The sequence below is a fragment of the Pseudophryne corroboree genome, chromosome 7 (genome assembly GCF_028390025.1).
Source record: "Pseudophryne corroboree isolate aPseCor3 chromosome 7, aPseCor3.hap2, whole genome shotgun sequence".
NCBI lineage: Eukaryota > Metazoa > Chordata > Amphibia > Anura > Myobatrachidae > Pseudophryne > Pseudophryne corroboree.
The window spans coordinates 281,046,084-281,070,371 of record NC_086450.1 but is presented as its reverse complement, the minus strand read 5'-3'; the positions used below and the strand labels follow the sequence as shown (position 1 = coordinate 281,070,371).

At 44.0% G+C, this 24,288-nt stretch overlaps 1 protein-coding gene across 4 annotated transcripts in view; it reads left to right on the top strand.

The window, feature by feature from the left end:
* The window catches only part of MYO1B (myosin IB), a 518,726-nt gene that overhangs the window by 418,611 nt on the left and 75,827 nt on the right, over positions 1-24,288 (top strand). For 2 of the 4 annotated variants that reach the window (XM_063934153.1, XM_063934154.1), the window contains exons 19-23: positions 13,776-13,869; positions 16,003-16,152; positions 17,863-17,931; positions 21,479-21,565; positions 21,805-21,891. In XM_063934153.1, the coding sequence (XP_063790223.1) occupies positions 13,776-13,869; positions 16,003-16,152; positions 17,863-17,931; positions 21,479-21,565; positions 21,805-21,891 (487 nt within the window). The remainder of the gene's footprint in view (positions 1-13,775; positions 13,870-16,002; positions 16,153-17,862; positions 17,932-21,478; positions 21,566-21,804; positions 21,892-24,288) is intronic. The other 2 variants (XM_063934156.1, XM_063934155.1) reach the window with 1 other exon arrangement.

The following is a 24,288-nucleotide window of genomic DNA, read 5'->3' as shown; positions in this document are numbered from 1 at the left end:
CCGCCGACCCCCTTGCAGATGCTGAAGAGAGAAGAGGTCCAGAAATCGGCGGCTGAAGACTTCCCAGTCTTCTTAAGGTAGCGCACAGCACGGCAGCTGTGCGCCATTGCTCTCAGCACACTTCACACCAACGGTCACTGAGGGTGCAGGGCGCTGGGGGGGGCGCCCTGGGCAGCAATGAAAGTACCTATGCTGGCTAAAAATACATCACATATAGCCTCTGGGGCTATATGGATGTATTTAACCCCTGCCAGGTTGTCAGAAAAACGGGAGAAGAAGCCCGCCGAAAAGGGGGCGGGGCCTATTCTCCTCAGCACACAGCGCCATTTTCCTACACAGCTCCGCTGCTAGGAAGGCTCCCAGGCTCTCCCCTGCACTGCACTACAGAAACAGGGTTAAAACAGAGAGGGGGGGCATTTTGGTGGCGATATTATAATATATTAAGATGCTATAAGGGAAAACACTTATATAAGGTTGTCCCTGTATAATTATAGCGTTTTGGTGTGTGCTGGCAAACTCTCCCTCTGTCTCCCCAAAGGGCTAGTGGGGTCCTGTCCTCTATCAGAGCATTCCCTGTGTGTGTGCTGTGTGTCGGTACGTGTGTGTCGACATGTATGAGGACGAGGTTGGTGAGGAGGCGGAGCAATTGCCTGTAATGGTGATGTCACTCTCTAGGGAGTCGACACCGGAATGGATGGCTTATTTAGGGAATTACGTGATAATGTCAACACGCTGCAAGGTCGGTTGACGACATGAGACGGCCGGCAAACCAATTAGTACCTGTCCAGGCGTCTCAAACACAGTCAGGGGCTTTAAAACGCCCATTACCTCAGTCGGTCGACACAGACACAGACACGGACACTGACTCCAGTGTCGACGGTGAAGAAACAAACGTATTTTCCATTAGGGCCACACGTTACATGTTAAGGGCAATGAAGGAGGTGTTACATATTTCTGATACTACAAGTACCACAAAAAAGGGTATTATGTGGGGTGTGAAAAAACTACCTGTAGTTTTTCCTGAATCAGATAAATTAAATGAAGTGTGTGATGATGCGTGGGTTTTCCCCGATAGAAAATTATTGGCGTTATACCCTTTCCCGCCAGAAGTTAGGGCGCGTTGGGAAACACCCCCTAGGGTGGATAAGGCGCTCACACGCTTATCAAAACAAGTGGCGTTACCGTCTCCAGATACGGCCGCCCTCAAGGAGCCAGCTGATAGGAGGCTGGAAAATATCCTAAAAAGTATATACACACATACTGGTGTTATACTGCGACCAGCGATCGCCTCAGCCTGGATGTGCAGCGCTGGGGTGGCTTGGTCGGATTCCCTGACTGAAAATATTGATACCCTTGACAGGGACAGTATTTTATTGACTATAGAGCATTTAAAGGATGCATTTCTATATATGCGAGATGCACAGAGGGATATTTGCACTCTGGCATCAAGAGTAAGTGCGATGTCCATGTCTGCCAGAAGATGTTTATGGACACGACAGTGGTCAGGTGATGCGGATTCCAAACGGCACATGGAAGTATTGCCGTATAAAGGGGAGGAGTTATTTGGGGTCGGTCCATCGGACCTGGTGGCCACGGCAACAGCTGGAAAATCCACCTTTTTTACCCCAAGTCACATCTCAGCAGAAAAAGACACCGTCTTTTCAGCCTCAGTCCTTTCGTCCCCATAAGGGCAAGCGGGCAAAAGGCCAGTCATATCTGCCCAGGGGTAGAGGAAAGGGAAGAAGACTGCAGCAGGCAGCCCCTTCCCAGGAACAGAAGCCCTCCACCGCTTCTGCCAAGTCCTCAGCATGACGCTGGGGCCGTACAAGCGGACTCAGGTGCGGTGGGGGGTCGTCTCAAGAGTTTCAGCGCGCAGTGGGCTCACTCGCAAGTGGACCCCTGGATCCTACAAGTAGTATCCCAGGGGTACAGATTGGAAATTCGAGACGTCTCCCCCTCGCAGGTTCCTGAAATCTGCTTTACCAACGTCTCCCTCCGACAGGGAGGCAGTATTGGAAACAATTCACAAGCTGTATTCCCAGCAGGTGATAATCAAAGTACCCCTCCTACAACAAGGAAAGGGGTATTATTCCACACTATTTTTGGTACTGAAGCCAGACGGCTCGGTGAGACCTATTCTAAATCTGAAATTTTTGAACACTTACATACAAAGGTTCAAATCAAGATGGAGTCACTCAGAGCAGTGATAGCGAACCAGGAAGAAGGGGACTATATGGTGTCCCTGGACATCAAGGATGCTTACCTCCATGTCCCAATTTGCCCTTCTCACCAAGGGTACCTCAGGTTCGTGGTACAGAACTGTCACTATCAGTTTCAGACGCTGCCGTTTGGATTGTCCACGGCACCCCGGGTCTTTACCAAGGTAATGGCCGAAATGATGATTCTTCTTCAAAGAAAAGGCGTCTTAATTATCCCTTACTTGGACGATCTCCTGATAAGGGCAAGGTCCAGAGAACAGTTGGAGGTCGGAGTAGCACTATCTCAAGTAGTTCTACGACAGCACGGGTGGATTCTAAATATTCCAAAATCGCAGCTGATTCCGACGACACGTCTGCTATTCCTAGGGATGATTCTGGACACAGTCCAGAAAAAGGTGTTTCTCCCGGAGGAGAAAGCCAGGGAGTTATCCGAGCTAGTTAGGAACCTCCTAGAACCAGGCCAAGTGTCAGTGCATCAATGCACAAGAGTCCTGGGAAAAATGGTGGCTTCTTACAAAGCGATTCCATTCGGCAGATTTCACGCAAGAATTTTTCAGTGGGATGTGCTGGACGAATGGTCCGGATCGCATCTTCAGATGCATCAGCGGATAATCCTGTCTCCAAGGACAAGGGTGTCTCTTCTGTGGTGGCTGCAGAGTGCTCATCTACTAGAGGGCAGCAGATTCTGCATTCAGGACTGGGTCCTGGTGACCACGGATGCCAGCCTGAGAGGCTGGGGAGCAGTCACACAGGGAAGAAATTTCCAAGGAGTGTGGTCAAGTCTGGAGACTTGTCTCCACATAAATATACTGGAGCTAAGGGCAATTTACAATGCTCTGAGCCTAGGAAGACCTCTGCTTCAAAGTCAACCGGTGCTGATCCAGTCGGACAACATCACGGCAGTCGCCCACGTAAACAGACAGGGCGGCACAAGAAGCAGGAGGGAAATGGCAGCAAGGATTCTTCGCTGGGCGAAAAATCATGTGATAACACTGTCAGCGGTGTTCATTCCGGGAGTGGACAACTGGGAAGCAGACTTCCTCAGCAGGCACGACCTCCACCCGGGAGAGTGGGTACTTCATCTGGAAGTCTTCCACATGATTGTGAACCGTTGGGAAAGACCAAAGGTGGACATGATGGCGTCCCGTCTGAACAAAAAACTGGACAGGTATTGCGCCAGGTCAAGAGACCCTCAGGCAATAGCTGGGACGCTCTGGTAACACCGTGGGTGTACCAGTCGGTGTATGTGTTCCCTCCTCTGCCTCTCATACCCAAGGTACTGAGAATTATAAGACGGAGAGGAGTAAGAACTATACTCGTGGCTCTGGATTGGCCAAGAAGGACTTGGTACCCGGAACTTCAAGAGATACTAAGAAGGGACTTGCTTCAGCAAGGATCATGTCTGTTCCAAGACTTACCGCGGCTGCGTTTGACGGCATGGCGGTTGAACGCCGGATCCTAAGGGAAAAAGGCATTCCGGAAGAGGTCATCCCTACCCTGGTCAGAGCCAGGAAGGAGGTGTCCGCACAACATTATCACCGCATTTGGCGAAAATATGTTACATGGTGTGAGGCCAGGAAGGCCCCCACGGAGGAATTTCAACTCGGTCGATTCCTGCATTTCCTGCAAACAGGAGTGTCTATGGGCCTCAAATTTGGGTCCATTAAGGTTCAAATTTCGGCCCTGTCGATTTTCTTCCAGAAAGAATTGGCTTCAGTTCCTGAAGTCCAGAAGTTTGTCAAGGGAGTACTGCATATACAACCCCTTTTGTGCCTCCAGTGGCACTGTGGGATCTCAACGTAGTTCTGGGATTCCTCAAATCACATTGGTTTAAACCGCTCAAATCTGTGGATTTGAAATATCTCACATGGAAAGTGAACATGCTGTTGGCCCTGGCCTCGGCCAGGCGAGTGTCAGAATTGGCGGCTTTGTCTCACAAAAGCCCATATCTGATTGTCCATTCGGACAGGGCAGAGCTGCGGACTCGTCCCCAGTTTCTCCCTAAGGTGGTGTCAGCGTTTCACCTGAACCAGCTTATTGTGGTACCTGCGGCTACTAGGGACTTGGAGGACTCCAAGTTGCTAGATGTTGTCAGGGCCCTGAAAATATATATTTCCAGGACGGCTGGAGTCAGGAAAACTGACTTGCTGTTATCCTGTTTGCACTCAACAAACTGGGTGCTCTTGCTTCTAAGCAGACGATTGCTAGTTGGATGTGTAGTACAATTCAGCTTGCACATTCTGTGGCAGGCCTGCCACAGCCAAAATATGTAAATGCCCATTCCACAAGGAAGGTGGGCTCATCTTGGGCGGCTGCCCAAGGGGTCTCGGCTTTACAACTTTGCCGAGCTGCTACTTGGTCAGGGGCAAACACGATTGAAAAATTTTACAAATTTGATACCCTGGCTGAGGAGGACCTGGAGTTCTCTCATTCGGTGCTGCAGAGTCATCCGCACTCTCCCGCCCGTTTGGGAGCTTTGGTATAATCCCCATGGTCCTTACGGAGTCCCCAGCATCCACTTAGGACGTCAGAGAAAATAAGAATTTACTTACCGATAATTCTATTTCTCGTAGTCCGTAGTGGATGCTGGGCGCCCATCCCAAGTGCGGATTGTCTGCAATACTTGTACATAGTTATTGTTACAAAAATCGGGTTATTATTGTTGTGAGCCATCTTTCAGAGGCTCCTCTGTTATCATGCTGTTAACTGGGTTCAGATCACAGGTTATACGGTGTGATTGGTGTGGCTGGTATGAGTCTTACCCGGGATTCAAAATCCTTCCTTATTGTGTACGCTCGTCCGGGCACAGTATCCTAACTGAGGCTTGGAGGAGGGTCATAGGGGGAGGAGCCAGTGCACACCAACGGATCCTAAAGCTTTTACTTTTGTGCCCTGTCTCCTGCGGAGCCGCTATTCCCCATGGTCCTTACGGAGTCCCCAGCATCCACTACGGACTACGAGAAATAGAATTATCGGTAAGTAAATTCTTATTTTTTCCATCCATTCCATTTAGTGCATATGAAGTTTTAAAGACAAATATTCCATACATACGGAGTGTATGACATGGTGTTTATTTAGTATTTGTATCTTCCTACTATATGACATGTCATTCCTATTAGTTTTGTTTTACATCTCTTTTTTTTACATCTTCATCAAATTTTTCTACTCCCTACAATCTAATACTGTTAAAAAATAGATAATACATTGCCAGGTATACATTACACTGTGGTAACTAAAGGTGAGAGCGGTGACATCACCATCTCTTCCTTCACATTGTATGTAACATCACATTCCTGGGTAATTCCTTCAGCCAGTATGACGTGCCCTAGCATGTTGTCAATGTGCAATATATACAACTTGTCAACAATATGTTCTGTCTTGCTGAGATATTTAGAATAATCAGGTATTGTAATCTCTTGTGTTTATCATTTGTCTGTGATTTGTATCAGATTACCTTTCCGTATGTTCTACAGCACTGTTATTGTTCAGACATTGCTGGTGCTGCCAATTGCTGAAGCATTGTTCAAAAATAAACAGTAGGCGTTTTGATACGTTTCATTTATACTTATCAGACTTCTAATAAATTTGACAATGGGTCATTGACTTATACTTAATTATACTTGCATAACAGCACCATGTTTCACGTGTATTCTGCATGCATGCAAAGTAACAGCTGCAGAGATCCATCATGTATCTGAATGAATAGCAGTGGAACCATTGCTTCTAGGTCTTGTATTCAATTTAAAATGGCTGACCTGGCAATTAGATGAATCCTGACCATTGTTTTTGTATAGCTATTACATTTAATATTTTGATAAGCATAGAAGTGAACCAAATTTGAAAACATAACTTAAGTGGGTATTTCATGGCGGAGTAGGACATCAATAACAAATTGTCTATTTCAAGCAAGTAGACAGTGGTAGGAGTGAGCTGATTTGGGGAAGGAATGCGGCAAATTAGGATAATAGCATCTACGACTATACTAAAGCTTACTGAATGATTTGGGTGGAATATTTATTATTTATTATTATTATTATTATTATTATTAAAGATAACTATTTTGGGGAGGGGACTTGTCTGTAAAAGGGGAATGATTAGGACAACAGACTGGATGGACAGCTGCTTTAAAAAAAAAAAAAAAACTAGAAGACAACACAGAAGTTGGAAATAAATAAGTTGCGGTTGTGCACAGTATACTATAAATGTATAATGGTATTGCAAAGTTCTCTATAACCTCCCCATTGCTCTGATGCTCAGTGTACAGTAAAGGGTAGAACAATGATTTTGATGCTGCACTATTTTAGTAGTGATACTGTACATATAGTAATAGGATCAATAATATAAAAATGTATATTTTATAGCACACGTATATAAACACATAAAAGTAACATTCTGCTATGCTGACCTACATAGCCGAGCGCACATTTAATTTTTAATCTGTTCCTTTTGCAGTATCAAGATTTCCTACAGCTTTCTACCATATGTACTTTTTCTGCTTATTTGTTAGGCTTACTAACGCTCTGAAAGGCTGCCAGGATTGTCCCTTTGTTCTATACTAGGAAAGCTGCGAGTTCTCAGCTAAAATAAATGACTTGTGCACAAAAAAAGTAACAGTCAATATTTCTCTGACGTCCTAGTGGATGCTGGGACTTCCGTAAGGACCATGGGGAATAGCGGCTCCGCAGGAGACTGGGCACAAAAGTAAAAGCTTTAGACTAGCTGGTGTGCACTGGCTCCTCCCCCTATGACCCTCCTCCAAGCCTCAGTTAGATTTTTGTGCCCGAACGAGAAGGGTGCATGCTAGGTGGCTCTCCTGAGCTGCTTAGAAGTAAAAGTTTAAATAGGTTTTTTATTTTCAGTGAGTACTGCTGGCAACAGGCTCACTGCATCGTGGGACTAAGGGGAGAAGAAGCGAACTCACCTGCGTGCAGAGTGGATTGGGCTTCTTGGCTACTGGACATTAGCTCCAGAGGGACGATCACAGGTTCAGCCTGGATGGGTCCCGGAGCCGCGCCGCCGGCCCCCTTACAGAGCCAGAAGAGCGAAGAGGTCCAGGGAAAGCGGCGGCAGAAGACGTTCCTGTCTTCAAATAAGGTAGCGCACAGCAGTGCAGCTGTGCGCCATTGCTCTCAGCACACTTCACACTCCGGTCACTGAGGGTGCAGGGCGCTGGGGGGGAGCGCCCTGAGACGCAATAAAACACTATAAAAACCTTATATGGCTAAAGAAATGCATCACATATAGCTCCTGGGCTATATGGATGCATTTAACCCCTGCCAGTTTTCCTGAGAAAAGGCCGCCGAGAAGGGGGCGGAGCCTATCTCCTCAGCACACGAGCGCCATTTTCCCTCACAGTTCCGCTGGAAGGAAGGCTCCCTGACTCTCCCCTGCAGTCCTGCTACAAGAATCAGGGTAAAACAAGAGAGGGGGGGCACTATTGGCAGCTAATATATAATACAGCAGCTATAACAGGGAGTAACACTTATATAAGGTTATCCCTGCATATATATAGCGCTCTGGTGTGTGCTGGCAAACTCTCCCTCTGTCTCCCCAAAGGGCTAGTGGGGTCCTGTCCTCTATCAGAGCATTCCCTGTGTGTGTGCTGGGTGTCGGTACGATTATGTCGACATGTATGAGGAGGAAAATGATGTGGAAGCAGAGCAATTGCCTGTGTTAGTGATGTCACCCCCTAGGGAGTCGACACCTGACTGGATGGTCGTATTTAAAGAATTACGTGACAATGTCAGCACTTTGCAAAAAACTGTTGACGACATGAGACAGCCGGCAAATCAGTTAGTGCCTGTTCAGGCGTCTCAGACACCGTCAGGGGCGCTAAAACGCCCGTTACCTCAGATGGTCGACACAGACCCAGACACAGATACTGAATCCAGTGTCGACGGTGAGGAGACAAACGTAATGTCCAGTAGGGCCACACGTTACATGATCACGGCAATGAAGGAGGCATTGAACATTTCTGACACTACAAGTACCACAAAAAAGGGTATTATGTGGGGTGTGAAAAAACTACCAGTAGTTTTTCCTGAATCAGAGGAATTAAATGAGGTGTGTGATAAAGCGTGGGTTTCCCCCGAGAAAAAACTGCTGATTTCTAACAAATTATTGGCACTATACCCTTTCCCGCCAGAGGTTAGGGCACGTTGGGAAACACCCCCTAGGGTAGATAAGGCGCTCACACGCTTATCAAAACAAGTGGCGTTACCGTCTCCTGATACGGCCGCCCTCAAGGAACCAGCTGATAGAAGGCTGGAAAATATCCTAAAAGGTATATACACACATACTGGTGCTATACTGCGACCAGCAATCGCCTCAGCCTGGATGTGCAGCGCTGGAGTGGCTTGGTCGGATTCCCTGACTGAAAATATTGATACCCTGGATAGGGACAGTATTTTATTAACTATAGAGCATTTAAAGGATGCATTACTATATATGCGTGATGCACAGAGGGATATTTGCACCCTGGCATCAAGAGTAAGTGCGATGTCCATTTCTGCCAGAAGGGCATTATGGACGCGACAGTGGTCAGGTGATGCAGATTCCAAACGACATATGGAAGTATTGCCGTATAAAGGGGAGGAGTTATTTGGGGTCGGTCTATCAGACCTGGTGGCCACGGCAACGGCTGGAAAGTCCACCTTTTTACCCCAGGTCACCTCTCAGCAGAAAAAGACACCGTCTTTTCAAACTCAGTCCTTTCGTTCCTATAAGAACAAGCGAGCAAAAGGCCACTCATTTCTGCCCCGGGGCAGAGGAAGAGGAAAAAGACTGCACCAGGCAGCCTCTTCCCAGGAGCAGAAGCCCTCCCCCGCTTCTGCCAAGTCTTCAGCATGACGCTGGGGCTTTACAAGCGGACTCAGGCACGGTGGGGGCCCGTCTCAAAAATTTAAACGCGCAGTGGGCTCACTCGCAAGTGGACCCCTGGATCCTGCAGGTAGTATCACAGGGGTACAAATTGGAATTCGAGACGTCTCCCCCTCGCCGATTCCTGAAGTCTGCTCTTCCAACACCTCCCTCCGACAGGGAGGCAGTATTGGAAGCTATTCACAAGCTGTATTCCCAGCAGGTGATAATCAAGGTACCCCTCCTACAACAGGGAAAGGGGTATTATTCCACGCTGTTTGTGGTACCGAAGCCGGACGGCTCGGTGAGACCAATTTTAAATCTGAAATCCTTGAACACTTACATAAAAAGGTTCAAATTCAAGATGGAATCACTCAGAGCAGTGATAGCGAACCTGGAAGAAGGGGACTATATGGTATCTCTGGACATCAAAGATGCTTATCTCCATGTCCCAATCTTCCCTTCTCACCAGGGGTACCTCAGGTTTGTGGTTCAAAACTGTCATTATCAGTTTCAGACGCTGCCGTTTGGATTGTCCACGGCACCCCGGGTCTTTACCAAGGTAATGGCCGAAATGATGATTCTTCTTCGAAGAGAAGGCGTCTTAATTATCCCTTACTTGGACGATCTCCTGATAAGGGCAAGATCCAGGGAACAGTTAGAGTTCGGAGTAGCACTGTCTCAGGTAGTGCTACGTCAGCACGGGTGGATTCTAAATATCCCAAAATCACAGCTGATTCCAACAACACGTCTACTGTTCCTGGGGATGATTCTGGACACAGTCCAGAAAAAGGTGTTTCTCCCGGAGGAGAAGGCCAGGGAGTTATCCGAGCTAGTCAGGAACCTCCTAAAACCAGGCCAAGTGTCAGTGCATCAATGCACGAGAGTCCTGGGAAAAATGGTGGCTTCTTACGAAGCAATTCCATTCGGAAGATTCCATGCAAGAACTTTTCAGTGGGATCTGCTGGACAAATGGTCCGGATCGCATCTTCAGATGCATCAGCGGATAACCCTATCTCCAAGGACAAGGGTGTCTCTCCTGTGGTGGTTACAGAGTGCTCATCTTCTAGAGGGCCGCAGATTCGGCATTCAGGATTGGATGCTGGTGATCACGGATGCCAGTCTGAGAGGCTGGGGAGCAGTCACACAGGGAAAAAATTTCCAGGGCTTGTGGTCAAGCATGGAAACGTCTCTTCACATAAATATCCTGGAACTAAGGGCCATTTACAATGCCCTAAGTCAAGCAAGGCCTCTGCTTCAGGGTCAGTCGGTATTGATCCAATCGGACAACATCATGGCAGTCGCCCACGTCAACAGACAGGGCGGCACAAGAAGCAGGAGGGCAATGGCAGAAGCTGCAAGGATTCTCCGCTGGGCGGAAAATCATGTGGTAGCACTGTCAGCAGTGTTCATTCCGGGAGTGGACAACTGGGAAGCAGACTTCCTCAGCAGACACGACCTCCACCCGGGGGAGTGGGGACTTCACCCAGAAGTCTTCCAAGTGATTGTAAACCGTTGGGAAAAACCAAAGGTGGACATGATGGCGTCCCGTCTCAACAAAAAACTGGACAGATATTGCGCCAGGTCAAGGGACCCTCAGGCAATAGCGGTGGACGCTCTGGTAACACCGTGGGTGTACCAGTCGGTGTATGTGTTCCCTCCTCTGCCTCTCATACCCAAAGTACTGAGAATCATAAGAAGGAGAGGAGTAAGAACTATACTCGTGGCTCCGGATTGGCCAAGAAGAACTTGGTACCCGGAACTGCAAGAGATGCTCACGGAGGACCCGTGGCCTCTACCTCTCAGAAAGGACCTGCTCCAGCAGGGACCTTGTCTGTTTCAAGACTTACCGCGGCTGCGTTTGACGGCATGGAGGTTGAACGCCGGATCCTGAAGGAAAAAGGCATTCCAGATGAAGTCATCCCTACCCTGGTCAAGGCCACAAAGGATGTAACCGCAAAACATTATCACCGCATTTGGCGGAAATATGTTGCGTGGTGTGAGGCCAAGAAGGCCCCTACAGAGGAATTTCAACTGGGTCGTTTCCTGCATTTCCTGCAAACAGGACTATCTATGGGCCTAAAATAAGGGTCCATTAAGGTTCAAATTTCGGCCCTGTCAATCTTCTTCCAAAAAGAACTGGCTTCAGTGCCTGAAGTTCAGACGTTTGTCAAAGGGGTACTGCATATACAGCCTCCTTTTGTGCCTCCAGTGGCACCTTGGGATCTCAATGTAGTGTTGAGTCTCCTAAAATCACATTGGTTTGAACCACTCACCACTGTGGAATTGAAATATCTCACATGGAAAGTGGTCATGCTGTTAGCCCTGGCTTCAGCCAGGCGTGTCTCTGAATTGGCGGCTTTATCATATAAAAGCCCTTACCTAATTTTTCATTCAGACAGGGCAGAACTGAGGACTCGCCCTCAATTTCTCCCTAAGGTGGTTTTAGCGTTTCACATGAACCAGCCTATTGTGGTACCTGCGACGACTAGGGACTTGGAGGACTCCAAGTTGCTGGACGTAGTCAGGGCCCTGAAAATATGTTTCCAGGACGGCTGGAGTCAGAAAATCTGACTCGCTGTTTATCCTGTATGCACCCAACAAGCTGGGTGCTCCTGCTTCTAAGCAGACGATTGCTCGTTGGATTTGTAGTACAATTCAGCTTGCACATTCTGTGGCAGGCCTGCCACAGCCAAAATCTGTAAAAGCCCATTCCACAAGGAAGGTGGGCTCATCTTGGGCGGCTGCCCGAGGGGTCTCGGCTTTACAACTTTGCCGAGCAGCTACTTGGTCAGGGGCAAACACGTTTGCTAAATTCTACAAATTTGATACCCTGGCTGAGGAGGACCTTGAGTTCTTTCATTCGGTGCTGCAGAGTCATCCGCACTCTCCCGCCCGTTTGGGAGCTTTGGTATAATCCCCATGGTCCTTACGGAAGTCCCAGCATCCACTAGGACGTCAGAGAAAATAAGAATTTACTTACCGATAATTCTATTTCTCGTAGTCCGTAGTGGATGCTGGGCGCCCATCCCAAGTGCGGATTGTCTGCAATACTTGTATATAGTTATTGTTACAAAAAAATCGGGTTGTTTATTGTTGTGAGCCATCTTTTCAGAGGCTCCTACGTTTATCATGCTGTTAACTGGGTTCAGATCACAGGTTGTACGGTGTGATTGGTGTGGCTGGTATGAGTCTTACCCGGGATTCAAAATCCTTCCTTATTATGTACGCTCGTCCGGGCACAGTATCCTAACTGAGGCTTGGAGGAGGGTCATAGGGGGAGGAGCCAGTGCACACCAGCTAGTCTAAAGCTTTTACTTTTGTGCCCAGTCTCCTGCGGAGCCGCTATTCCCCATGGTCCTTACGGAAGTCCCAGCATCCACTACGGACTACGAGAAATAGAATTATCGGTAAGTAAATTCTTATTTTCTGTTTTAGTTACACAATTATATTTCACATATCTTTTGATAATTTAAAGTTTTTATTTTGACATTTTTAATTTTATGGAAGTGTTCACTTAATGACTCCCTTACAGCACGTGACACAAAGAGGTATTTTATTAAACAATGGTGCTCAGGGAATCTCCTAATGTCAGATAGTAAAGAACAAGTTTTAATGTATACTATATTTAAGCTGAAGAGTGTAATCTATTCAAAAATTCCAGTCATTGAGCCTTGCTACTGTATACATTTAGTTCTCTGACTGGCATGAAAAACTGTTAAAAGTGAAATAAATATACCGTTAGAGCTTGAGGCTTTGAGGTGTGTCCCATTGGAGTTGCAGGGACCTTAAAGACCAGTTTTCCCTCTAGTGTGTCCATGTGCATGAAAACATGGAGTTTGCAAAAAAAACTTAGTTGATTTCCCATGAGGGGCTTTCAAAAAGGAATACTATTTATATAGATTAGAATGTATATTCTATTCCCACAAAGGCCACATTGCCAAGGAAGGTGAGTATGGGTTATTTTTGGAGTTCCTCTCTTACCACATCAATGTTACGCCCTCCAGCCACTAAATAGGCAGTTTACTAATTAATAAGGGGTATAGTTACTAAAAATCTGTTTGGCAAAGTACTTTGTAAAAAAATGTAATAAACTGTAATATATACTTAACAAGGCAGATGAGTACACCCTTATTATATCTGGACCCTGATTGACTGCTTCTGCTTCTTAACCTCTTCATAATAAGGAAATTTAAGTCAGTAAGTCAAATATACGCCAAAATATATATAAGACATACTGTATGCCTACATATTTTAGGAGTTCATGAGGTAAATGTATGAAGCAGTGTTATGAGTGGAGAAGTGAGCCAGTGGAGAAGTTGCCCATGGCAACCAATCAGCATTGAAGTAACACTTATACTTTGCATACTATAAAATTATACAGAGCAGCTGATTGGTAGCCATGGGCAACTTCTCCACTGGCTCATTTCTCCACTCTTATCACTGCTTCATACATTTACCCCATGTGCATTATGATAACAAGACTCTTGCACAAAAAGCAGACCTTTATCCAACTCTAAATGTGCCTCAATACATGAGTTATCTTTAAACTATTGCCAGCACTTTCTTTATCTCCTTATAATGCATACATTGTGTATATATTTCCATTAAAGATCAATGTTAAGAATCAAGTTTAAATGTAAGCTTTATTTTTTCTACCAGATTGAGAACTATCTTTTCTTTTTATTTTGTTCATAGGGTTGGTGTAGAAGTGCTGCTCAATGACTTGGAAATTAATAAAGACGAATTTTCTTTTGGAAGATCAAAAATATTCATCCGTAATCCACGAACTGTATGTCTGCTTATTCACCCATTATTTCTGGTTAAATTGAAATAGAGGAAGAGGGGAGAGTATTAGGTCAAAGCTATTGAGATACCACTAGTACACACAGAGTTTGGTGATGATGGGAGTGGAGGAGATAGAGAGGTACAATGAAAGAAGTTGTGGTCAAACTGCATTGTGTGAGAAGCTGAGATAATAGAAGGTCCACGTAGTGTCCATACCAATGGGTGTGGAGGACAACAGGAGAAAGTAAGCGCAGGGAATTTATAAGCAGCAGTAACAGCAGAACTCTCTATGATTATGTTGAAATTCCCTAGAATAAGAATGAATAGGTCATTGTGGAAGAAAAGTCAGAAAGTCAGATGCTGGAGTTGTCAATGAATTGGAAAACCAGGCTGGGGTTGATAAATAACTGCAACACATATTTGGAATGGTACATAGACTTGTAAAGCAACCTTAAAGGAAAGTCACAGGTACTGACAACACATTTTATTATACAAAAAAGTGAGAAGAAAGTGTGCATTGAATATATTATTTACTGTAAGCTCTGTCAGTCTTTCTAATGCTGGCAAAAGTGATGAAGTTTTGGATTCTAGCAGTTTATTGGGTTTAAATGTAAGGGGCCCATAACACATTTTTCGCACCATTTCCTGTAGTTTTGAGTTTGACAAAGTAATGTACAGTATGGGTTTAAGCAGCACAGCTGTGCTTTCCCTGAAGCCCTGAGATGACAATAGGGGCTTTATACTAACAATGCTGCTAGTTATGAGAAATTATATATATCTTTTTTTTCATGGCAAAACTGCAGGACTATCTGATTGTAGCTTTTTCAGTATACCAAGGCTAAGAAAACACAGTGTGCTCAGGGAAATGGTATGCCTATGTGACATACTGGTGCTTCTTTATATTTCTGCCAATAAATAGCTCAGCCATAGCTTATATTTCGAAGACTTTGGAATGTTTGTAAAATATAATAAATGGGGGTAGATATATGAAAGGTCGATATGGGGGGGGGAGCTATCAGCGCGTGTTATGTGTGCTGATACCGGTCAGCCCCCATGTATGACTGCAGCAGTATGTGCTGATTGATTGGGGCGCTGTGCTCTCCTGTCTATATTGGCGCTGTTATCTAAAAGATAGCACTCCGATACGCCGGGCAATGTATGAATGGTCAGTGGCGCTGGCTGTTCTTACACCTGCACAGCTATCGAATACAACAGCTGTAAGTGTAGTTGCCCCGGGCTGCATGGAAGAGCTCACGACAGTAGCAAGATCTCGCACACGTGCACAAGTGTTCAGAGAACAAAGTGTAACCATGGTGGAGCTGTATTATGCGGACACGGATCGTGCAACTATAGGGCTTCCTGCTTCGCCTCTTTACCGCGGAAGTATTACCGACAAGATGTATAAAGATCCCATTTGCTGCAGCTGGGGACTGAAAACTCCCTCCTCCGGCAATCCCTGTCAGCTCCACAGGGCATCAGCCTGATGCGCTATATCTCCCTACCCAGCCAACTCCAGTGCGCATGTGTGGAGCCGGGTGGACGCTGCCGTAAAGTCTAGCGGCGGTGCCACATCCTCCTACAACGCTGCTGTAACGCTGCTCTCCCCCATCTCCTCCTCTCTGCTCCCTCATCTCAATTCAACTTTTTTAAAAGTCGAATTGAGATGGCCCTGGTCGGATCCATTCCGACAAATGCATGTTGGAATGGATCCGACTTCAATTGAATATACCCCCAAGGTCTTTTCTGTACTTCCTATGTGAGGTGGTAGGGTTTAGCAGTGTAATTCTCACACGGAGCAGTTGTGTGAGGGGAGAAGAAGGCACAATTTAAACCACATAAGGTAGCATTAACTGACCCTGCCAGTCCTCTCTGTGCAGTACAAAGCAAACTAGGTGCATTGCATTTATATTCTTACCAAACTATCATTTTGAATTGTTTGCGTGCGGGCTCATTTCACTTTTATAGATCCTTAGATTTTCTGGACTGCATTGTTCTGCGATATTGTATTGATTTTTTGTTACAAAAAGTGTTACAAAATTGTTTCATAGTTTCGCTATCATCTTCTAAATCACATTTATCTGAGTCACTAAATTTAGACCACAGTGTGCATCAAGATCTTCTGTCCTATCCATCACAGCTGTTCAAGCTGGAAGAGTTGAGGAAGGAACGTCTAGAAGACCTAGCAACTCTAATCCAGAAAATCTACAAGGGATGGAAGTGCCGCACTCATTTTCTTCTGATGAAGAGGAGTCAGACAGTAGTGGCTGCCTGGGTCAGGCGCTATCTTGTAAGTTACCTTTTCTCTACAGTATATTGCTTTTCAGTGTGATTAGTTGGGGGATAATAATCTAGCTAGAGAAACTCTTCACAACAGGCAGTATCTGACCTAGGGCTATTCAAAGTACAAGACAGATAACGATGGAAACAAATTTAAATTATATGATACATTCAAAGTGACTCGTGTGTGTGTATATATTTATAGATGTAAAACTTACATGGATAAAGCAGAAGTAGCTGTATTTACCAAATAGGTACAGAAGTAGGGCAGAGGTGAAAATGTACTGTGGCATGGAACACTGTCTCCCACTGTAGTGAATGTCTAAAATATTCATAGCATATGAAGCTATGTAAACTTATATATAAATATATACCAACTTGTTAAACATAAACATGCAATAACACACCAAAACACAATAATATTTAAAAAAAGAAATCTTTAAAAAAAACACACAGCTGTGGGTGTATAAGGAGTAGACGTAGTGACTAAATTGAGGGCATTAGAGTTCCTCTGGAAAATGATCCTGAGATAGCACTTGTATTTGGATTCCATTAGAGTGGCTAGTTGCCAGTTCTAGTTAGGACCTCCTGCTTAATGTAGTAAATGCATATAGTCTTAAGGTGCATACACATGGTGATTTTTTGGCTTTCTGTGATTCGGACTATGCGATATAGACTATGCGATATTGCCTGTGTGCTTGCGATATTGGCTATGTGCGATTTTGACTTGGCTATACTTTGTACTAGATCAGAGGTTCTCAAACTCGGTCCTCAGGACCCCACACAGTGCATGTTTTGCAGGTCTCCTCACAGAATCGCAAGTGAAATAATTAGCTCCACCTGTGGACCTTTTAAAATGTGTCAGTGAGTAATTAATACACCTGTGCACCTGCTGGGTTACCTGCAAAACATGCACTGTGTTGGCCCCCGAGGACCGAGTTTGAGAACCTCTGTACTAGATAGTCAAAATTGACTTGCCTGCACTGTCTATCTAGCCTTGCGATACCAATCCAGCGGGAGTGCGCATCGGCCTCGAATTGGGACTGCAAGGTGGCTAACACCTTGCGATTTGCACCAACTTTCCTTGCGATGTTGACTATATAGTCACACAGTTAATATAACAGCACAAATTGTAAAGATTAAAATACGCCAGCTCTCCAGCCAAATTCCCCCATTGTTCTAACCATGCTCTGTACAGGAATGCAGGTGGAGAAGTGGTGAGAGCCCAGTAATCGCCTGTATGTTTTGAGCAGTGACAGCACAAACTGAAGTACTGAGGAGGGAAACCTCCTGTACAGTAATACTGTTATTTCTGCCTCCCCAGGACAATACAGATGCAATAGGCTTTGTCTGGGCGATTGACCGACCTGTGACTGTGCACTATCGCCTGCATCAATAGGTGTCCTTCTTTAAATTTACTAGATGCAATGCAAGCAGTGTAACTGCTTTCTGAAAGTGAGCAGCATGAAATGACGATATTAGTGCCTTAAAATCTTCCATAATGTTAATCACAGATATACACAGATCTTTGGCACAAATCACTATGTTTTCCACAGCAATGATGTCCTTTCTGTAACAGCACAAAGGACACTTATTTATATTGTATTATTTATCATTGTAGTACAAACCACAAATTCCTCTGGTACCCAAAATAGAAATATTTTGTCATTCAAGCCACTAAATATTGCCTGATGTAATGTTCTCCCTTTCTCCAACACAGCAACAGAACAAGTACAAGCGGATTAAGAGCTCTACCATTGTGGTACAATCCTTTACCAGAGGATGGAAGGTGAGTCATCCATTGTCATTTCCATTTTCCTTTTTTGCTTAACCACTTAACTGACAATTTTTTTTATTTTTTACAAAAACTGCTCAGAAATTTTGTTTTTCGTTTACATTTAATAAAGTTTAAAAAGTATTTTTAATACTATACAGGTTGAGTATCCCATATCCAAATATTCCGAAATACGGAATATTCCGAAATACAGACTTTTTTGAGTGAGAGTGAGATAGTGAAACCTTTGTTTTTTGATGGCTCAATGTACACAAACTTTGTTTAATACACAAAGTTATTAAAAATATTGTATTAAATGACCTTCAGGCTGTGTGTATAAGGTGTATATGAAACATAAATGAATTGTGTGAATGTATACACACTTTGTTTAATGCACAAAGTTATAAAAAAATTTGGGTAAAATTACCTTCAGGCTGTGTATATAAGGTGCATATGAAACATAAATGCATTCTGTGCTTAGATTTAGGTCCCATCACCATGATATCTCATTATGGTATGCAATTATTCCAAAATACGGAAAAATCCGATATCCAAAATACCTCTGGTCCCAAGCATTTTGGATAAGGGATACTCAACCTGTATTAAAATATTTTACTTAAAAGAAATATATACATAAGGGTTGTTTGCACCCCCTATCCCATCCCCTGTGTCCATAGGCCCCCGTTGTAAAATTGCTTCCCACACCCCCTATAAGAAATAGCCCCACCCCAGTGGACAAAGATTCGGCAGCATTATCAAGCCACACCCCGTAGTGGTACAATATCCCAGTGTCAGAGCCCCTACTCTCACTTCCAGTGTCAAAGGGCCCCCACTGTATAGTGACCCCCCCCCCACCCCCTTGTATCACTATACATGTCATTTATAATGTTACATATATCTAACCCCCATCCAAAAAAAACTAAACATTTTTGTGGGGTAGCAATCCCACCCTCAGTGCCAAAAGATGACCTACCTCCTGTTACTCCCCCCAACATAGCCCCGCCCCCACACCTTATAACAGGGTGAAGTGGAGAGTAGGTCAGGGAGTAGAGTACTGATCCTTAGTCCCCTCTGCTGCAGCTGATCTCTACCCATGCATAGTTGTGCTGGTGGTAAACAATAATCCCGTCCTCACACTTTTAGATTAGGTGTGTGCTGTTCGCATGGCAACCATAAAAACAAAAGTCAAAATGTTACAATTGATTGCAACAAAAGTTACCTTACATAGAGACAATGTTGAAGATTTTTTTATGAAATGACTGAGCCTGGGTAAACAGCAACCAGGTATATACACAGTGTCGGACTGGGGCATGTAGGGCCCACCGGGGGAATGCAGTGGTAGGGGCCTATGTTAGGGGTGTGACCAGTCTGCAGAGGGGGTGTGGCCTGCCACCTCATTGGTTTGAATAACCATTAGAGAGGGGCCCCTTCATAAATATATACAGTAAATTAATCTGCTGCATGCATGATAATGTACCAGATTAATAACAGATTAATTACAGCAATGCACTGTAGAAAATACACCATAAGGTAACATATATATGATGTATAATTCAAGTGCACAGTCTGGAACCTGATCCTTAGATTAGGAGGTGGGCCGCCAGGCAATGGGGCCCACTGGTGGTTTCCCCTGTGGGCCAGTCCAATCCTGTATATACATATGGTAAGAGGTGATGTAGGCCTATCCTTACCCTATTATTTCCCTCTAGTCTTCTGTGGCTCTTTCTTGCATTGGTCCTTCTTCCTGCTATTACTCCAGCCGCAGAGTTCGATTCTAGGAACCAGACGTAGCAAGATTATGATTGGATTTGGGGGATCTTTAGTGCTAATCTGACAGGTTCCAACGCGTTTTGTGTGTATGTGTACTTTGTCAAGGATGCTGTTATGGGCATTGGCCGTCATTAAGATGTGGTTTGAGTTGCTATCTCTGCTGCTTACATATTGTAGAAGCAGCAGTGATAGCTGTAATATGGTAATGCAGCCGGAGGCGTTGTGCTTCGTGCAGGCATTACTGATCTGAACTGTATCCTAGGGCGCAGTATTGGATTATCTACGACACCATGGGGTCGCGCAAGCCGGCCACCTCTTTTGGTACACACAAGTTAGGAAATTTCAGTCCTGTGATGGAGATCCTGGCCTCTTCCCTCCCCCGCAATGCTGGAGACACGCCTCTGTTTAAAGAAACAGAGGCTGTCGCCATCCGCCTCACGGCCACCAAACAGCATCAGACTGTCAGTAAGTGTGATGTGTAGTACGGGTGCGTCTCAGTGTTCGGTACTTTGCAGCATGCTCCGCAGATCCTTCGGGATCTAAATGAGGGCTATTATGCAGCCCTTTTATTCTACAGTATGTCTTTTTTTTTTTTTTTGTGAAAAACTTTGTTTTGTACGAAAACGTTTTTTGTTGTTTTTTTAATAGAAATGGCATACAGCCGGAAATGAAATTAAGAATCATATGGTTTTCGAAGCAATGGTTGTAATGCTTTTGTAATGTAGCTTTGTACCACTGCTTTTGTAATGTAGCTTTGTAGCTGTTATTTATATGTGATACGGTAAAATGATTGAAAATTAATGTTAAAAAAGGGATTTTCTTTTCTTCAGTGCTGTTCTTCTTTTATGTCCGTAAAGTGTTAAGCTCCTTATCTATATTTAGTCCATGTGAATTTAAAGTTCCCATAATGTAGATTCACTTGCTTTCAGTTTTCTTTAACACAGTGGTTACAGTTGTGTCTTCATATATCATTGGTGCAGTCACGCCAAACAGCCCCTCTATGTGCACCAGGTCCCTTGGGCGAGACTGTGCTGGCATTGGGCACCTTTTGCGGCAAAAATGCTTCTTAGTGGCAATGTGATGTGGCTAGGATGCACCAGGAGACTCATTAAGTTGATATGACACTTGTATATCTGTGTGCGTCTGAGTCTCTGAATCTGTACACAAAGTGGTACAATGTGGCAGCTGCAGCTTTTTTCCCAATACAAGTCCTGTTGTCAACCAGTATACAATTGTCACATATCAAATAAATCCATACAGTCTCTGGGGCTTCCTAGTCACATTTTCGGCACAAAAAGACTCCCAACGCTAGTAGAGTTGCATGGAACCTGGTGGCACACTCGCGCTATGCATCTCATGCTGCGTGGTGCATTGAGGCTAGATGTATGAGGACACATCTGTATATCTCCCTGTCTCCAATTTGGTGCTACTAATTCCTACAAATTTCAGACCTTTAGAGTTCCTATTATGGAAGTGTGGATTATCCTTTTCCTGATATTGTAGACGTGCTCAGAAATGATAGTCTTTATATTTCTTTTCGTTTACCCTATATACTGATGGACATTTCTAGAAGTAGCTAACTCCCTTTGTTTGCTTGGAGATTAAATGAGTAGTCGGTGGTATTGTTTTGCAGCCTTTACAGTCCTGACAGTAATGGAAACCTGTTTTTCCCATATCTTTTCTCATTTTTGTTTTTATTGGGATGGTGCTTTCAGTTAGTTCTTGCTTTAGTTTTTAAAGAATTTGCTGTGTGCCAAACGTTTGGTAAATGATATTTTACTTTCGTTCTTAGGCCCGTAAGATTCTTAGGGAACTTAAGTACCAGAAGCGGTGCAATGAGGCAGCTACCACAATTGCATCTTACTGGCATGGAACACAGGTAAGACCATTAATAGGGTTTCATTACCGCTGTAGAGTGCAAGCATTGGAACCACAGCATATTATGAAGACTTTTAACTGTACTGATCTTTCAACTAACCTAATAGTTACTATTACAAAACCAAAGCTGCAGCAAATGTTTTACCTCACTGGTATCCTCACTCCTGGTTCCTGGATTCCTGCTATAACTTTTTATGCTTTCTAAGCTTCTCTTTAACCACATTTTCAAATGCATCACAGGCGCGAAGGGAACTGAGACGACTGAAGGAAGAGGCTAGGAATAAACTTGCTATTGCTGTAATATGGGCTTACTGGCTTGGACTAAAGGTATTTCACGCATACATCCAAACCGCCATCACCATCTATTAGCCCTGTAATCTGAGTAATCGCTAACCTTTCCAGTAATGGCGGCTTGTGCATGTCTGTACCTTCAACCATTTCATACAAAATTCCCTTGTTTTGTGTCCTGCATCATTGCTGCATGCTTGCTATATCTTCTGACTGACCAAAGCAATTTCAGAATTAGCATCAATGATAAAAATTAGTTTTTGAGGGGTTTTAATTACAATTAACTAGAATGCATGGATGATAATAATAATAATAATAATAATAATAATCCTCATCATTTAGTTGTTTTTGCTTGGTAGTTTGAATGTTGAAACTGAAATATTTGTATTGTTCATAGAAATGTGTTTTCTGTAATTAAAAAATGTAGAATTGATGAATCATTTGGTTTGGGAAATTAATCTTCTTGTAAGGTAATTACAAGGTAATTAATTGTAAGGTAATTGTAAGGTAATCTTCTTGTAATCTTCTTGTCTCTTTATATGGACAGACTTTATTGGCTTGCACATGCCATTCTGTAACTTTTATTGTGGACACAGCTCTATCTTTCAGTCAACTGCCTGTGCTGTTCAGCCATGTTATTTTTTATTAGGCAGAATTGTTTATCTTTGTTGCCCGGGTTACCACACATAGCTGTTCACTGTATATAAATGAATTCAATGCATAGAGCATGATGGGTCCTGACCCAGAGCAGGGCTGTTTCCAGGCAATTTGGCTCCCAGGGCAAACAGTAAACAAATGTGCCCCCTCCCCCTCCCCATAGACATTCTAAAATGCGCATTTCTCTACCTCCATACAGATGTAAAAAAATATATATTTTGCGCACTACCTGCGAGGGGGCATCACTTCACTAAAATGGGTATGGCCTTGCGGAAAAGATTGCCTTACACCCCAGTTTTTCACCCTGCACCAACAGGCCTCAGCCACCATAGGAAAAAAATTTGAAAAAAATTCCACCATATTAAGCCCACACAGTAATGCACCTTACACCATATTATGCCACCTGCACCATATTATGGATTTCTTTTTTTTTCTTTTTCTTTTTTTTTTAAAGTGGCTTTGTTTACTTTTAAAGCAAATATTTTCAAAAGGTCTCACTGATTACTTACAATAAGAGTAGACTAGTAGGGGTCGGCACCGCACTGGATTTAAAATCGCAAGGAGTTGTATATATACCCTCGCGAGTGGGCAACAGTATGTAACAATAGAAGGATCCCTAATAGGGGTGCTTGATGTAAAAGTTGGTGGTGCTCCCAGAGTCAATGGTATCAATTATAGTGTACAAAGGAAAAAGAAAGACTCTATGTTGGGGCACACTTGATGAATATGAAATATGTTAAAACTTAGCTTTTATTATAGTTAATCAGAAAAGAAGAATGGACACAGACTTGCATACAAAAAACAGTCACCTTGGGTGGGGTTAAGTGGTATTAGTATAAGGGGTTGACATACCCCATGTTGACATCAAGCAAATTGCTAAGTGTGCGTAACCAATTCCAATACGCCTCTGGTGAAAAATATTAAAAACAAAGATGATATCTTAGTATATCAGGAGTATAATATCATTATAGAGGAAAATAATTTTCAATGATGGTAGATATACTCCTTGATAATGGCTCCCTTGGTATTTGTAATGGTTGTGCTGTGAAGCTTCTTTCTCTGGTAAGTAGTCTTGCAAAATTGTAGTTCTAATTGGTAGAATAGGTATAGAGGTAAGGCCAATGTTTTCTCCACCACTTCTGCTGTTTGTTGATAATTGGAGCTACTGCACCTGATATTGCAAGGTAGTCACCTGACCTTGTACTGATCAGGCCTGTCACTGCTTTGCTTCCAAGATCAGACGGATTTGGGCGTAGCCAGTGAAGTATGGCAGCAGTAATATGATTCACACAAATGAGAGTGTGTGTGGTTTCAGCATTTATACCAAGTTGAGAACTTCTACTGTCCCGCTGATCTGCCCCAAGTCCCTATTACAACTGCATTGCAGGGAACTTGATATCCGGCAGTGGGTGAGAGGGTTCTCAAAACAAGAAAAAGTGGAGAGAGAGAGAGGGTGCCCCAACATCTGCTGTTCACCGTCATATAGGATTATAGTAGACGTTGAATGAGAGAGAGGGGAAAAGGAGGTGGTGAGCTGCTGAGACTCCCCAAAAATTACCATGAATAAATGTCTATCAATGACAACATTAGACATCTACTCTCAAAGGCATTGTGAAAACCAATAAATAACCTTTCATTGTGAGTGATGGTTTGTCAAGTAATTTTAGATATGTAAAAGATTGCAAGAGTATTATGAATATGTTTCATTCATTGGCAGTACATTATGCGATACATTCAATGATAATCCACATGGAAAAGGTACCACTTAATTTCCTGCAA